At 38.2% G+C, this 17322-nt stretch overlaps 1 protein-coding gene across 5 annotated transcripts in view; it reads left to right on the forward strand.

Annotated features, from left to right (window-relative positions):
* The window catches only part of CCDC146 (coiled-coil domain containing 146), a 116078-nt gene that overhangs the window by 8121 nt on the left and 90635 nt on the right, over window positions 1-17322 (forward strand). Inside the window, exons 1-3 of one of the 5 annotated variants that reach the window (XM_077746988.1) lie at window positions 4023-4193; window positions 7422-7599; window positions 9463-9632. The exons of 1 other annotated variant lie outside the window; for it this stretch is intronic. In XM_077746988.1, coding sequence (XP_077603114.1) covers window positions 9474-9632 — 159 coding nt within the window. In that variant the 5' untranslated portion in view covers window positions 4023-4193; window positions 7422-7599; window positions 9463-9473. Of the gene's footprint in view, window positions 1-4022; window positions 4194-7421; window positions 7600-9462; window positions 9633-17322 lie in introns of those variants that run through there. 3 more of the 5 variants (XM_077746987.1, XM_077746989.1, XM_077746985.1) reach the window with 3 other exon arrangements.

Raw genomic sequence — 17322 nt, forward strand, 5'->3', positions numbered from 1 at the left:
GAATATCAACCCTTACTTCCCACCACACCAAAAATTTAAAATAGATAAAAGATGCAAGTAGAAGAGCTAAAACTCTCAAAGTTCCAGAAGAAAATATAGGGGAAAATCTTGTGATCTTGAGTTTGGCAAGGATTTCTTAAGATACAAAAAGCATGAACCATAAAACGAACAAAGAAACATTATAAATTGGATTTCCTCAAAATTAAAAAAATTTTGCTCTTCAAACAGACAATGCTAAGAAAATTAAAAGACTGTGAGAATATACTACAACATTAAGAGGAAGCAAAAGATGGGGCACCTGGGTGGCTCAGTTAGTTAAGTATCCAACTTGGGCTCAGGTCATGATCTCACCAGTTAGGAGTTCGAGCCTGCATTGGGCTCTGTGCTGACAGCTCAGAGCCTTGAGCCTACTTCAGATTCTGTGTGTCTCTCTCTGCCCCTCCCTTGCTAGTGCTGTCGGTCTCTCTCTCAAAAATAAGCAAACATTAAAAAAAATTTTTTTAAAGAGGGCAAAAGAAACTGATTATTTTTTCATTGGCAAAGAACTTTAAATAGTATAAAATATGTGAAATACTTAGGGATAAATTTAACAAAACATATATAAGACCTACCTTTGGGGCACCTGGGTGGCTCAGTTGGTTAAGCATCTCACTTCTGAACTCAGGTCAGGTCTTGAATTTAGGGTTGTGAGTTTAAACCCCACATTGGGCTCCATGCTGGATGTGAAGCCTACTTAAAAAAAAATTGACACTTCATCTAAGAAGATGTGGAAATGGCATAGAAGTCCATAAAAAAGATGTTCAACATTAATAAGTCATTATGGAAAAGCAATTTAAAACCACAAATTAAAGGTTAAAAGTAGATGCCACTACACACCTACCATAATGGTAAAACCAAAAATACTGATAGTAGCAAGTTTACGAGGACATGGATCAGTGGGAAACTTGGTGTCTAGTTGTTCCTAGTGGGAATATAAAAGAGTACAGCCACTTTGGAAAATAATGTGACAGTTTTGTATACAGTTAATCATATGCTTACCATATGACTCAGCAATTCCATTCCTAGATATTTAACGAAGAAAAATGAAAACATATATTCACATGAAGACTTATACTCAAATGTTTATGGCAACTTTATTCATAATGATCAAACATGAGTAAAAAATCAAATGTCTATCAACTGGCAAATCAGCAAATAAATTGTGTATTTGTACAATGCAATACCATCAGCAATAAAAGGAATGGAATATTGATGTCCATGGCAATGTAGATGAACCTCAGAAACCTTATGCTAAGGTAACCTTATAGAAGCCTGAAAAATCTGTGATCTTATTTACATAAAATATCGGAAAACACAAAACTGGATGTTATCAGGTGCCTGGAATGGTGGGTATGAGGATAGGAGGGGGCATTGATGGTAGAAGTGCACAAAGGAAACTTTCAGAGCAATGAGAATATTTGTGGCAGTGATTATACAACTGTCAATATTTTTAACTTCATCAAATCGTACTCTTAAAATTGTGAGTTTTATTGCACATAAATTATATCTCAATACAGCTAACTAAAAGCACACACTTAATTCATGTTTCCTTTTTTTTTTTAATCTTCCTCCTAGGCATGAGACCCAAGGTCAGTGTTATTAGGTAGCTTTATGGCTTAAGGATGGTTGTCTGGTCAGTGGTCAGTGCCTGACCATGCTAACTCCTCTTGAGATGTGCATCCACCTGGGCCTCAGACATGCTGGCGTCTTCTGAGAATTCTGCATTCCCATCTGGTTGTCAGTTGTATGGGCCACAAAGCTTTCTGAAGCAGTGTCTTTTCATCACAATGTCAAGGGCTCTTAGGATGTAGCACCCTCAGCTAGCCTCAATACCTCTCCCATGCCACTTTGTGAACTCTCTTGGGTCTTCTCTGCCTATTGATTTATCACATGAAGGGGTGATGGTGTAGAGCCTTGCCACTTTCCCCACATCTCCCCTGGGAGAGGAGGCACATTATCTCTCTGATGTTTGTGGATGTCCAAACTCCACTATGTAATTTCCTGAGCCTTGTCCTGGGTGGACAAGATGCCACAGGGGCCCATGCCAACTTGTTTTCTCGCCGACTCTCCTTGCTCCCCAGCTCAGAGAGAGGGCTTTTGATTCTTTTTTAACTTCATCTTCCAATGTAAGGTAGGAAAATTGTCTGGGTAAATATTCTTCTAACCCTATAACGAATATAAGAACCTTTGCTTTTAGAGGAAGGAAAGAAATTGAGTAAGGGATGCTGCCCAAGGGGAGGAAGATTGAAATGGAGATCCGCCCAGGGCCAGGGGGAGCCTGAGAACAGGAAGTACTTAGGCAATAAAAAGAGGAGGCTCTGAAATCTCTAGACATGGGAGAAGGAACTTTGCCTACTTATGGTAGGCCGGCCCTTCCCTGACTGAGAGTTGACACATATTCTTTCAAGGACTTTAAGGTTTTTGTTGTTGTTGTTGCTCCCTTTTTCCCACCCCCTCCCCCTACAGGACTCAATATCCTACATAGTCTTTCTTTTCCTACATTGAAACATCTCATAGTGGGATTTGAATGTTAGGCTTACCAGGACTCTCAAACCAAATCCTAAGAAGTATTCTGGGGCAAATTCATGCTAGAGAAGACCCAGACCACCTTGTCCAACCTACAGATTGCTGAACTATTTGATCCAGTCTTAGGCTGATCTCTGTTTACTTGATCCCTGTCAAAATCATTTAAGGCACGTCACAAATGAAAGCCGAAGAACTCACAGTGGTGGGAGGGAGCTAACATTTATCGAGGGCTGCATGCTGGGTCTGGGCCCAGATTTAGTTCCATCTAATCTTCATAACAACCCTTAAATCATCTTGCAGTAAAGGAAATAGCCACTTAGAGGATGAATATCTTGCCCAAACTCACACAGGAAAGGGAGGAATGAAATTCAAACCCGAATTGATGAACTTCAGGCTATTCATTTCCATTGCCACATGTTGTCATCTGGTAGACTAAGTTAAAGCCACTAATCCGATGGGGCACCTGGGTAGCTCAGTCGGAGCATCCGACTTCTGTTCACGCTTCTGATCTCGCGGTTGGAGGGTTCAGGCCCCGTGTCGGGCTCTGTGCTGATGGCCAGCTCAGAGCCTGGAGCCTGTTTCGGATTCTGTGTCTCCCTCTCTCTTTGACCCTCCCCTGCTCATGCTGTCTCTCTCTCTCTCTCTCAGAAATAAATAAAACATTAAAAAAAAAAAACCCTACTAATTCCAGTCTTCGATGAAACAACAGGAGGAGAAGGAGGAGAAAGGGAAGGAGGAGGAGAAAGGGAAGGGAGGAGCCAGAGCTGCAGATGCGAAGCAGGGATAGCCTATACTACATGAAGTTCTTTGCTAAGGAAACAGACCCATCTAGATTCACAGTTCCTACAGACTAGGGTATGGGGGAGAGGAAAGGGGTAAATTAAAAGAGCAGGTTTGCAAGTCAATGGCCTAGATAGGACACATAGACTGGTATTGTAGTGTTATGAATGTGCTTTCAGATAGGTTTCTAAAAACTCAAGCAAAGGTGGAAGTAGATTTGAAAAACATGGACATTTGTGTAGTAAAAGTAAGGAATGGCCTGCAATGTAAAGATTCTAGATCACACAGAAACATGTAGAATCTCTGCTTCACAGACCTTCTGGAACACTGTCAGCTTCAGACCTACTTAAACATTCTAAACCTCCCACAGGATTTGGAGCTCAGTTTCTACTCACTACCAAATTATTTGGTAACCATTAAGGGAACTGTGGGGGCCTCTCAGGCATCTTCGAATTTCTGAAGCCTGAATGGACTTGCAGAATGACTATAAATCATTGCAAATATAAGACCAGTGTTTCTTGCCACACTTTGTATACATGAAAGCTTTCCTTTGGTTTGTAACTATAGCAACAAGTTCTATAGCTCATTGTTTTGCACAGCTCAGTCTTACCACCTCGCGGACTGCCTAACAATCACTGCTCTACGAGAACTAAGTTGTGTTTAATTGACTTACCTTGTATTGGCCTGCTCTTTGCTAAAGGGGTCTTAGCTTTCTACCTTTATAGTGACAGAAGTCACATTGCATTAGCCAGTCTCATCCTTGATCCTGTTTTACATTATCGGAGGCCAAGAGGAAAGGGCTTTACCAAGGCCATGGCAAAGAATCCTATATGATACAGCCGAAAAGGGTAAGGGATGTGGAGCCAGTGGACATGAGTTTGAATAAATACTCCCACTTATTGCTGTGTGATCTTGGGCATATCACTTATATTCTGTAACCTTCGGTTTCTTCTTCTATAAAATGGAGATAAAAATAGTTATGAATATATGTGTTGTACGATTGAAGTGAAATAATATAAAGGAAAGCTTTGCTTAAACTGTGAAGGGCTTTGACTCCGTGGGTTTCTGAGAAAAAGAAGAGAAAATGTAAGACGTTTTAAAGAGAGGGTAAATAACTTTTCTTGGGTCTGTATTTGGGGTTGGAGGGTGGCATTCAAAAGGCAAAAGGACTAAGGGAAATGAGTTGGGGGAATGCCTAGCGCTCTCTCAGCTTCCTTCGCTCTCAGGGCGAGACCTGAACCTGTAAGAGAGTCTCTGGTTCTCTGTGCTCATGGGCAGCGAACAGGTTCCTCACTGGTCACACAAGCCTCTAAGTTAAGATTTAACTATCTAATACTGTGAACATTTACTTTAAAGCCTCGATAGGGGCACCTGGATGGCTCAGTCAGTTGAGCATCCCACTTTGACTCAGGTCATGATTTCCTGGTTTGTGAGTTCAAGCTCCATGTTGGGCTCTTTGCTGACAGCTCAGAGCCTGGAGCCTGCGCTGTGTCAGAGTCTGTGTCTCCCTCTCTCTCTGCCCCTCCCCTACTTGTGTGTTCTCTCTCTCTCTTTCTCTCTCTCCCTCTCAAAAATAAACAAACATTGAAAAAAATTTAAAGCCTCAAGATGCACTTGGAGCTTCCTCTCAAGAGTTTTCTTTTTTGTAGAGGTCCATTTTTAACCTACTTCATTACTTTGACACTTTAGTTATGAGGTAGATTTTATCTGTACATACTGATCTGCAACGGTTTTATTTCTTCCTATGCCAGACTGGGGTTTTTTGCAAAAATTTCTTTTGAGAGAAGTTTTTTTTTTTTCTTTTCTTTTTTTTTAGGAACAGAAAGAAGTTGTGGTTTGATTTGTTGGGTCTTTCAATGACAAAGCTTTTCTACTCCCCTTTTTAAAAACATGATCTGAAATCTGTATCTATATATTTAAAAAACGTTTCAAATCTCATCTTGTCTTTCTCTAATAATAACAGGCATTATATAATGGTACATGAATAAAAGATCTAGATGTGAATAGGTGCAATAATTATATCTGTTGTGTTTAGGACTCCCAAGCTGGTGGTGTTTGGTGATGATGTTGTTGTTGGATTAAATGGATCTGAGTGAACTGGAGGCTGCATGTGGGACCGGCTGCCCAATGTTCTGAGCCTGTCATATGGGGACCAGTGGCCTCTAGCAAAGGACCTGGAGTGTTGAGTTTTAGCCTTATCTCTAAAAGGAAATATGCATACAATCACAGGGAAACACTGATACAGCTTTAAATATTCCACAATTTTTGTAACGCCATTTTAACATGTCTGTGTTTTTTAATAAGTAGAGTAAACTGAAACAAACAAAATAGGCATCCCAGACGTCTCCCTCCCTCCAACAGGTCTGGCTCTGAGTCACTGTAGACACAATCCCGTAACTCACCTCTAGCAATGAATGCCCTGCTGGGGAAAGGAGCATGTGATCCTGTTTCCAGGATCAGGATCTAAATCATAATTTAGAAGAACTAAATTATGAAAAAGAATGCTCAGGCTCAGTGTGGGACCATATCATTTTGGACTTTATATCCTACTATTCTAAATTGAACAAATTTTGTGCTAGTTGACGGGTAAATAATATCAAAAGGCAGTGTGGTTTCCTGCTGTGTCTTTCTTGAAGTAGGCATTGCCCTTTCACCTTCAAAAACACACATCCTTTGTGTATCCTGCCCATTCCTTCTGCATGTAATGGTTTTTGGCACGTGCTTCTTGTAACTGTCAAGAAAACTTTCCTTAAGAGTTCAAAAACAAAACACAAAATGATGATCACCTCTTTAGCTGTAGAGAAGAGGAAGCGGTGCTGTGCCTTACAACACAAGGCATATCCTGCAATACTCATTACTTAATTATTCTTTGTGAAGCTTCCTATTTTGGCTTTATCTTTTAACCCTGAGACAAAGTGTAAATAATAGAGGAGTTCAGTGTTCACTAGCCTTTTGCTTTTCTTGTCAAAGCTCACTACCTGTCCTCTCCCTTCTAGAAAGCCCCATAAAACTATGTCCTCTCTTCTTCAGACTCTTACGGCATAGCATGGTATTGCCTCTGCTCAGGGTCTAAGCATCTAACTTTCCAATCGGGATGCCTCCCTGTACCATTTGCCATGGGAATGGAGCCTGCCAGAAATGTGCAGTGCATGGTTACCTTGCTTCTATGGTCCATGCTTGCATAGCACCCTTTTCAGTTATATTTATTTTTACATTTATAATCTCTGTGATTCTCTGATTAATTTCTATCTTGCTTTCCAGTCTCTGAGTGCCTCTGAGGCGAGACAGCTGGTCTGGTTTTGCTCACCAATGACTCTATCTCCTGCCCACAGCAAAGGGAGCTGATTCACAGCCACTAGATTGTCTCCTTGCCTTCAAATTCACACCCTTTTTAAAACATTCCTCTCATTGTCACCAACATCTTTACAAGCTCAGATAACTCCAGGATGCAAAGAATATGTAATGGTTTTCCAATAATTATAGATTAAAATCTAAATTCCAGGCTTCAAGCTGCCTTTAAAGCTGTTATCTACCTTCCTACCAACATTGCTTTTTCTTAGGCTTTTTCACCTTCCCTCCTATGATACAGAGCTAGTTACTTCCTGCCTTGACTTCTCTTTGTATTGTAAATTACTTGCCTCTTTATAGAGGCAGTTCTATGAAATTATGATCTTCATGAAACAACTCAGTATTTGCTTAATTGACTTAGGTATTAGGAAGATATACATCTCTAGAATTACTATACTCAATAGCTACGTTCCTCCTACACCAGGAATTTAAGATGTTTTACAAACATTCTCTTGGCTATATTATGTAAACTGAGAACATATTTTCTTCTATTGTTTTATTTATGGTTGTCAATCATATCGCCAGCAGCATGGTAATAATATAATGGGCTTTGCAATCCTACATTAATGAATCCTTCAATATTTTTCTCTGTTAAACTTTGCCATCTACTTAAGCCCTTTCCAACCTGTTACTTACTAGAGTAATTAGTGTTTTACTAATTACATGAGACTTTTGTATTTGTTGTGTTTTCTTACTTCCCTAATTACTCTCCCTTTTCTTTTCTAAAGATCAAAGTTTGTCTGATAATGTGTATCAGAACTCTGTTATAGTGTTATGCTTCCCTGTGTTTAATGTTTTACCTGCTTTAAAATATTTGGAATGTTTTCAAGATTATAGAGACTGAAAACTTCAGCAGACTGAGAAATCCGTACAAATTCAGCATAGCGCCCTTCTTTTGTTGCCTAGGTAAGCTTTACCATATTTAAAGTGCAGTGCTTTGAGAAGATTGCATGAAATTAAGTTCATATATATAATGTTTATTTTTGACAGAGAGAGAAAGAGAGAGAGAGAGAGGGCACAAGCTGGGGAGGGGCAGAGAGAGAGGGAGACAAAACAGGCTCCAGGCTCTGAAGTGTCAGCACAGAGCCCAGTGCAGCGCTGAAACTCAGAATGGCGAGATCATGACCTAGGCTGAAGTCAGATGCTTAATGGACTGAGCCACCCAGGCTCCAGTGAAATTAAGTTTTTAAAGTCAATGCCATCTTGATTATAAAAATTCCAAGAGCATTTAAATATATTTTTTAAACAAATACATGTACTACACTGTGCAAAACTATGATAGCAGAAAACTGGAAACATTCCCTATTTTTATACTGTAGGGATGGTTTGAATACTTGAGGCACATCTTTGCCAGTGTGCCAGGCAGCTCTGCAGTGGGCTGAGGACTGTCTCTGCATGTTGTTATGGAGTTCTTTGGCTGTATTATTATGTCTAGGGGTCTAGGTTTTGATTCAAAATAATGTGGAGAGTGAAGGGGTAAGTGGAAGGGTTTAGATAAAACAAAAATTGCTCAGGAATTGATATTTATTGAAGCTGGTTGATGGGCACTTGAGGATTCATTATACTGTTTTTGTTTGAAATATTCTGTTATTTTCATTTTTATTTGAAATATTTTTTAAGGGAACAGCTAAAATTCACAGGTATGGTATAATGTTCTGAAAGTGATGCTTTTCTGGGATAGTTATTAACATTTTTCATCCATGAAATGATTGAATGTATATATTTTTGCTTATAAACACACACATCTAGCTTATATAATCAAACTTTTTCAGCTTCTTGAAGATTTAAACAATAAACTGATTAATTGCCAAAATTAAAGCATTGTGATGCCTCAATAACAACACGTTCTTTTAAAACCCTGCTTTATGGCACTGAAAAATATATGTGTGTATTAAAGGGCCCTGCACTTGGCTTAACGCTCTAGTGTCACCACCTTGATATCCTTAATTTTATTCTTGAGCTTCTGTTTTGCAAGTGAAGTCTAATCGAACAATTGTGCCCACACAGTAGCAGTAGAGATAGTCAAGGTAGAAGAGCATCAGCCTGAGCTGTGGCCATAGCAGGCAAGACAGGTGTTGAGCAATTAGCCTGTTGCGCTGGTGCACAAGTGCATGCCTCAGGCAGTGTGAGCCGCCACAGTGTGCTGGTGCTTATTTCCCCAGGAATAATTTGAATTAAAGTGGAAGTTATATTTATTTACCCAATCAATAACTAAGTGATTGAGTGCCAACTCAAATAAAATTAAGTCTCTGCTCTCATAGAGCTTACATTCTAGTCATATCATTTTTCTCCAATTAATGTAACAAAACTTATTTCTAAAAATTAAAATTATTGATCTGAGGGGTGCCTGGGTGGCTAAGTTGGTTAAGCCTCCAACTTCAAGGTCATGATCTCACTGTTCATGAGTTTGAGCTCCACGTCGAGCTCTGTGCTGACAGTTCAGAGCCTGGAGCCTGCTTCGGATTCTGTGTCTGCCTCTCTCTCTCTCTCTGCCCCTCCGCTGCTCACCCTCTCTCTCTCTCTCAGAATAAATAAACATTTTCTTAAATTAAAAAAATAATTCTTGATTTGAGTGTAGCATTGGAGTGTATCTTTACAACAAAGCAGTCTTTATAATAATTTATCCATAGTCAACTTTCCTGACCTATAATTTCATTGGAGGCTGGCTTACTCCAGTTGACTTTTACTTGCTTTTATTATTTTCCACTCATTTTACTTTATAAGTGATGACATCCCTGAATAGCTGAATATGGAATGATTTTACTTTAGAATTGTGAAAAATGGAGGACAGTACTACAGACACAGAACCAGGAGAGGAAGAGGAGAAAGATGAAAATGATCAAGAGTGCCCCATTTATGCCATAGCACCTACAATTAACATCCAAGATGAACGACTTGTTGATTTATCTACAACTCCAGCTTTCATTTGTCTGCATGAGGTATGTTTTTCTCTATGTACTACTATACTAAGACCTGAATCATTATCTACTTAAAATTCAGATGAAGCTAATATTATTATCAAAATGGTTTATTACATGTAACCAGTAGGCAATATATCATTTGAAGCACTTTAAAATAAAATAATCCCACCTTCTCTTCCAAAGTCCTATCATACAGTCCTGGATGAACACAGTAGTATAGGTTCTGATACTTTTATAGCATAATAAATATTTGCATGTATGCACTCAGTTAAATACATTCCATAGGTTGGTAAAAGAAATAAAGGAGGAAACTTCTTTCATTATTGAATATACTACATTTACTTCCATAAAATGAAGATAAAATATCTTGAGATTCAATGATAGAAAAATATACATTTACCTAACTAAATGTAGTTAGAGCAGTAAGGCATTGAAATCTACTCTTTCCTATTAGCAGAGGAGCAAAAAGGATTTCTGCCTGATTTTGTCTTATTTTCTAATTAAAAAAAAACAGGATGAACATTTAGGAAATGCCCATTTACAAGGAAAGTTTTTTTTAATAGTAACTGACTACATATGCAACTGTTACCTTGTCATGCTTGAGAACTATACTTTAGAAAATATTTTACAGAACATCTGAATTCTGAACTATTAACTTTATGCAAATATAACTGAATAAATCATCTAAGTAAGTTGATAGTTATAATAAAAATAAGCTTAGAAGGTCTTGGAACAAAATCAGAATTTATTCAAAACAAAATCCCCACCCAAATATTTGTTGGTGTAAATATTAGAAACAATAGCTGTCACTACTGTTGAGTTTTTATTTTATATATACAAATGTCCTATCAGGAACACACGATGTCAATTTGTCCCATTACTGGTGGTATTAATTTTATCACTTGGTTAAGGCGGTGACTTCCATCAGTTTTCTTCTCGGTAAAGTTGTTGTTTTTCTGCTTAAAATTAATAAATACCTATGGGGAGATGCTCTGACACTATTTAAGTATCCTACTCCCCCTAAAATCTTCACCTATTAGTTTTACATCTCTTGATGATAGTTGCCCAAATCAGTTATTATTATGATAGTTGCCAAATGATGATTGTCTAATTCCATTATCCCTTCTACATTTATTAGTTGGCTTCCAATGGTAAGGAATAACCTCTTCTTTCTATTTACTTTTTTTCTATCTATCTATCTATCTATCTATCTATCTATCTATCTGTCTGTCTGTCTATCTATATCCATCTATCCATCCATCCATCCATCCACTCACCCACCCATCCATCCATCCATCCATCCATCTATCTATCCATCTATCTATCTAGACCTATGAGTTCTTTTTCCATTCAGTGGGTTATAATCCATTACTGTCATTATTCATTTTGATATTTCAGTTGTCTCAGATTTGGCCAGTGTACACCTCTTCAAGAAGGCTCACTTGTCCTTTTGACATAACCCTATGATTCTTTGTATAGTTCTTTTCTTTCTGTCATAAGAATATGTTCCAATTTCATCTTGCATTTGCTTTGCTCTAACCCTGGAATCAGCCATTTCTCAAAGATCGCTGGTTCTTTTTAGTGGAGAAACTTGTATTTGCAAACTAAGATCTCAGTGCTGGGTATGCTCATTGCTACTGGTCTGTCACTGCTTCTAAATCCTCTCAGCAGACAGAGCTAGGCAATGGATGCATGAATATATTTATCCACAAACATATCTATTTCTATATCTATGTTTACATATTTAAAACTATGAATCCATATCTCTAGTCTTAATATTTTTAAGTGACTAGGGTTGTCTCTTTCTGCTAAAATCCGTATGTCCAACTTTTTGCAATAGAATTTCTACATTTACACCACTACCTTTAATAATTCTATCAAATAAAAAATAAGGCTGAAATAGAGTTTATTTCTACCAAAAGTTATGCTAACAATAAAAATTGTGGTCAAGTTTTTAAAGGCACAGATAAAGAAGCATGAAAGATTTATTTCGTACAGTCAAAGGAGAAGTTAGGACAACCTCTCTTGCATATCGGTGTGTAATATAACAATTTATTAAATATCTCAAGAATCAGTATACATGTATGCATAAATTATAGTTAATAATCATTGGATATGGCCAGCCCCTGATAAGGTGGATATCTTATAATATCAAAGAACTGTCTTAACTACCCTTTTGAGTGGTGAAAAATTACATCAGTAATGAAATCAGTAATTTCACTGCATGACATCTGTTCCTCGAGGCCAGGACAACCTTGCAGAATGGTTATTGGCTTCAAACAACTTTATTTCCATAAGAAGCACCACTAAAATTGTATCTCTTGGCATCTATAGCTTTATTTGCTAATCCTTTCAACACTCCTCTAAGATTTATGAGTGTCAACACAATTTTTAACCTTCTTTATATAAGCTCCCCCTCCTTCGGTTATCTAAACAGAAGCTGTATCTGCAGAGTAGCAAGAGCTCAGAAGGCAACTGAAAGAAAGGAGGCAGAAATCCACTTCCGAAGGTCCAGATGCTTGGCATCACATTGAAAGAACCAAAAGCTGCTTCCAGCATTTATTGTTATTAACGCTAGTCCCACAACTGGCCCACACTACCGATACACACGGGGGTCATGGTTTCGGTTAGCATTGCCTGTAGAATACGTTCAGGATGGTGTTCATGGCACTGTGTGATGTTGGCCCAAACTACTTGTGCAATCTGATAATTCACTTAGACTCTCATGATGTCCTGTTTATGTTGCAATCCTTCACAGGGACTCTCCCACGTTCAGATGCCTAGCAAACTGGCACGTATTCACAAAGCATATTGCAAGGTTGTGGCTGTCCAGAAATACACCTAGTCACATTGTCTCTTGAAAGACTGTGCCATTCAAACAAAAAGAAATCAAATCAAATACTTGTATCGGCCGTACTTTGCAACCCCTGTGTCTGTGCCTAACCTTTGGAGTCTGGCCTAATGCCCATGTCCTTGGAGAAATTTTGCCAGCATTTTCTACAAACTCTCAACTATTACAGCATTTGTAGGCTACACCTGTCATGTGTTCCTAGGTCTTTAACATATTTATTGAGTATATTCTTATCTTATAATATTTTACATGGAGAATTTAGAATTCTCCACTGACATTGTGATTATATTAGTCAATAAGACCTAACAGGGTAGGAACTACACTGTATTAATTCAGACTTCGGGATGAAGATTCCAAGTGGTGCTTGGGAATGAAGCCACATGATTTCTGTCAGTGGACTATGTGGATTAATGCTGGATGTCTGCTACCCAGCTCTGCCATCACTGCCTACGTATGAGGCCTGACACTCCACGGACATTGCTTGTCTTATTGAAAATTTGATGCTGCTCTATTTTACTTTTATTTTAAACATTTTTTGTTATCAAAAAATATTTTTGTTATCATATCACATATATACAGCGATGCTTACAAATATTCAGTGTACAGCTTGGCAAATGTTTACATAGTCCTATAACTAACGTGTTCAGAACCAAATTCATCATCCTTCTCCCAATCTTAATTCTCCTCCTGTGTTCTCTTTGCCAGTTTGAGAGTTAAATACCTCTTCTCATTATCTCTTGAATTTATCTGTTCTCCATTTAAAAAAAATTTTTTTAATGTTTTTTTTTTTTTAATTTTTGAGAGAGAGAGAGAGAGAAAGAGAGACAGTGTAAGCAAGGGAGGGTCAGAGAGAGAGGGAGATACAGAATCCAAAACAGGCACCAGACTCTGGCTGGGCTGTCAGCACAGAGCCCGACGCGGGGCTCGAACCCACGAACCATGAGATCATGACCTGAGCCGAAGTCGGACGCTTAACCGACTGAACCGCCCAGGCGCCCCTCTGTTCTCCATTCTTACCATATTTCCACTCAGATCAAGATTAGTGCTTCCTGCAACCTGGGGTAGGGGGTGTCCCTTGAGCTTCGTCCCAGTCATCGTGCTCACCAAAGTCAACAACTATTCTGACTTATCACTGCACATGAGTTTTGCCTCTTCTTAAACATCATATAAGTGGAATCATACAGTATGTGTTTCTTTGTGTCTGGCTTCTTTTGCTCATCATTACATCTTTGAAATTCATCATAGCCTTGTGTATGGCAGTAGTTCATTCTTTTTTACTGCTGAATAGTGTTCTTACATGTAAATGTACCATTATTTGCTTGTCTATTCTATTCTGTTTAGAGATTGAGGTGGGGCACCTGGGTGGCTCAGTCGGTTAAGCATCCGACTTTGGCTCAGGTCATGATCTCGCGGTTGGTAGGTTCGAGGCCTGCATTGGGTTCTGTGCTGGCAGCCCAGAGCCTGGAGCCTGTTTCAGATTCTGTCTCCCTCTCTCTCTCCTCCTCCCCCATTCATGTTCTGTCTCTCTCTGTCTCAAAAATAAAAATAAAATATATTTTTAAAAATCTTTTCATACAGATTGAGATTGTTTCCTGTTTTGGATGATTATGAATAAAGTCCCATGATCATTCTTGTCTGTGCCTTATATGTACTTATGAATTCATTTATCCTGGGTGTATATCTAGGAGTGGGGTTACTGTGTCATAGTCTCTGTTTATATTCAGCTTTAGTAGATAACTTCAAATAGCTTTCCAGAAACATTATATCAACATACACTCTGATGGGCCATATATAACTCTTTTAGTCCAATACAGCGGCAAGGATCATGTGTTATTTTATTTACATCCTATCTGCACAGAGATGAGTAGTAACTATTTAGTATACAAAATCATTTTTCAACAAATAGTGTTTCTCTGTTCAAAGCATCATACTAGATGCTGTTGCACATCCATACTAGATGTTTAATATAAGTTACAGCTTTTATGATATTCCCCAAGTTAGGATTTCTCTTTCTATCTGTACCAAGTGATGTAAAATACCCCTAATTTATGTGATCTCAAGTGTCAAATATCAGCATGTCAGATGTTGAAGTTTTCCAAGACTTGGAAGGCATAAATCTATTCTTGTTTTAATGCCGAGAGCCAAAATAAAAACATTAAGTTATCTTGCTTCAGCCTTTTAGCTTTTTGCCTTACAGCATGAACCTCCCTTTTCTTCATTTCCTGAAAATAATAAGCCTTTGACCTATGATGAGAAAAGGAGCATTTGGGAAGCATGAAGGAGCAATGTGAACATTGGAGGGAAACACTACGGGAATAGAAGTGTGTGCGTTGATATAGAATGTGAAATTCTGTAAAAGTAGAGTGTGAGGGTGTTCAAGTATTGTGGGTGGGAAGATGAAGCTGGATTAGGTTTGTTGATGTGTGACCTTTTCACCGAAACAGGTTAACTATGTAAACTATGTAAACAGGTTAACTATGTAAAACTATGAACTGTTGGATTTCTTACCAAACATGTAATATTTGTGTCCAAGTTTTAGATGCATGTCAGATTTGGAAGCAGTTGAGATAGCAAGAAGTTTTTGAAGACTAATAGGAGAGATTAAGTCTTAATCCACTTCACAGATACTAATTCAGCACCCACTATGTGCCAGGCTCTATGTTAGGAGATGTTTTCCATGGCTATTATTAGAGCCACTAAAATAAAATTTATTTCTTCAACTCCTCTTTTGTTGTGGGCACCTCCAGTATGCGCTAGACACCATAGGAATTCACAGGCATACAGCATATAAAAGGTTACTATTCTGTAGAAGCTTAATTTGGGGGAAAAAGTTGAAATATTAAATATCAGCTAAAGGCAACATACCATTGTGAAACTGGAAGGTGCAATCAGTTATTAGAATTGAATGGAAGGGGGGCGCCTGGGTGGCTTAGTCGGTTAAGCGTCCGGCTTTCGCTTAGGTCATGATCTCGCGGTTCGTGGGTTCGAGCCCCGCGTCGGGCTCTGTGCTGACTGCCAGCTCAGAGCCTGGAGCCTGTTTCAGAGTCTGTGACTCCCTCTCTCTCTGACCCTCCCCTGCTCGCGCTGTCTCTCTCTCTCTCTCTCTCCTAGAAATAAATAAAACATTTAAAAAAAAAAAAAAAGAATTGAATGGAAGGAATAATCATTGTGGGAATGAGATGATCTGGAAAAAGCTTTTTGGAGGAGTAGGACATGAGAGGGGACATTTCAGCCATATCGATGGTGTTTACTATGAACCTACTTTTCTGTCCTTAAACTTTGCCCACATCCATACATGCACATACTGGGAATATCTTTCCCAGGTGACTCCAGGGTACCTCGACCTAAGCATGCTCTGAACTAAATTCATTATTCTCCTCTGCAACCAAATTTTCTTCTTGTATTCTATCAGTTGGTTCTCTTAAATATTGAATTTGTCTCTGTTCCATTCCTGCCATATCACCAGTTAGAATGGCATTTCAGTGATCATGATAAGATGCAAGAAGACATTGAACCATGGCAATGGCAGTGGGAAAAACAACAGAGTATGTATAAGAGAGATATTAAGGAAGTGGGAAATGCTGGACTTAGTGTCTGAATAGATGTGGGGAGGGGAGTGAGGAAGAAGAAAGAGTGTGAACTGATGCTTGGACTTTTGATTTAGGAAAGTGACTGGATTATGATATTCTAAGTGACAGAGAATTCAGAAGAAGCAACAGCCCTGAGAGGAATGTCCAATATGTGGATCTTGAGCTTCCCAGGGAAGTCCTTGGGCTGGATATATAGACACAACAGGTTCTCAGTTGTATTCAGATTGCTCTCTGAAAAAATTGCAAATTGCTTTTTATGTATACTTAACGGCACCTTTTACCATGGTCATTCACTTTAATTCCCTACTTTTAAAATTCTGTCTTTTACTGGGATATTCACATGTTCAATAAGATACTTTCTCATTTATTATACATTTTGTTCTCCTAAGACTCATAACAGATTAAATAATTTTAGGAAGTTTTAATAAAAACGTTTCGAATAGTTACTGAAAATATCGGTGATTTTCTGATGCTACCAAAGCTTCCTTCATTTTCTAGGCTTTACCCCCTATCAGTACTGAGGAGTTTCTTGAGATAATCTGTAATGAAATTTAAATGTTTTTCACGAATGAAAATACTTCCTATTTCTTTCATACATGAATTAATCAAATAACTGTTTACAAAATTGAAAATAAAAGATCCCCACCCTCAAGGAACTTACAGTCAACATAGTTTTAAGTGTGTGTAATTTAATTCCCATAAGGACTTGATAAGGAAAAAGAATTTTAAGATATTATTTTTATCTTAAAGTTCTGAAAGGTTGACACTTGCTGGGTTGCACATCTAGACAGATGCAGAACGACAGAAGGAACACTGTCTCCTGTGTCTTACCTTAGCGCACATCTCATCTGACATTCTTCGCTCAACGTTTATACATTTAAACACTACTCTTTTAGGACTTTACAAATTGACTTTTCAAGTAAACTGTATATTAAAAGAAAAAATAAAGATAAATATTTAATATTCTATTTAAATATTTCTCCTTAGCTTCCTTATCCTATTCTCAGTTATCACACTTTATTAATAGCTGTACACAGAGGATATGCATTTAAAAAACTACTAAATTTCTTTTTAAATCTTTCTACAAGTCTTGCTATTGTTGACCTGCTTTCACTTCTCCTTTAGACATCCAGGCAGCCTTGCAAGAATAATTTTTCAACATCTTTTTTTGGCTGTCAAGGAACTTTCAACAGACATAATTTATTAAATAATACAGATAGGTTTCATGTCTCTCATAAAGTTTCTGGGTTTTGTTTTAGTCTAACAA

Source organism: Crocuta crocuta, unplaced genomic scaffold (genome assembly GCF_008692635.1).
Source record: "Crocuta crocuta isolate KB4526 unplaced genomic scaffold, BGI_CrCroc_1.0 scaffold396, whole genome shotgun sequence".
In the NCBI taxonomy this organism is placed as follows: domain Eukaryota; kingdom Metazoa; phylum Chordata; class Mammalia; order Carnivora; family Hyaenidae; genus Crocuta; species Crocuta crocuta.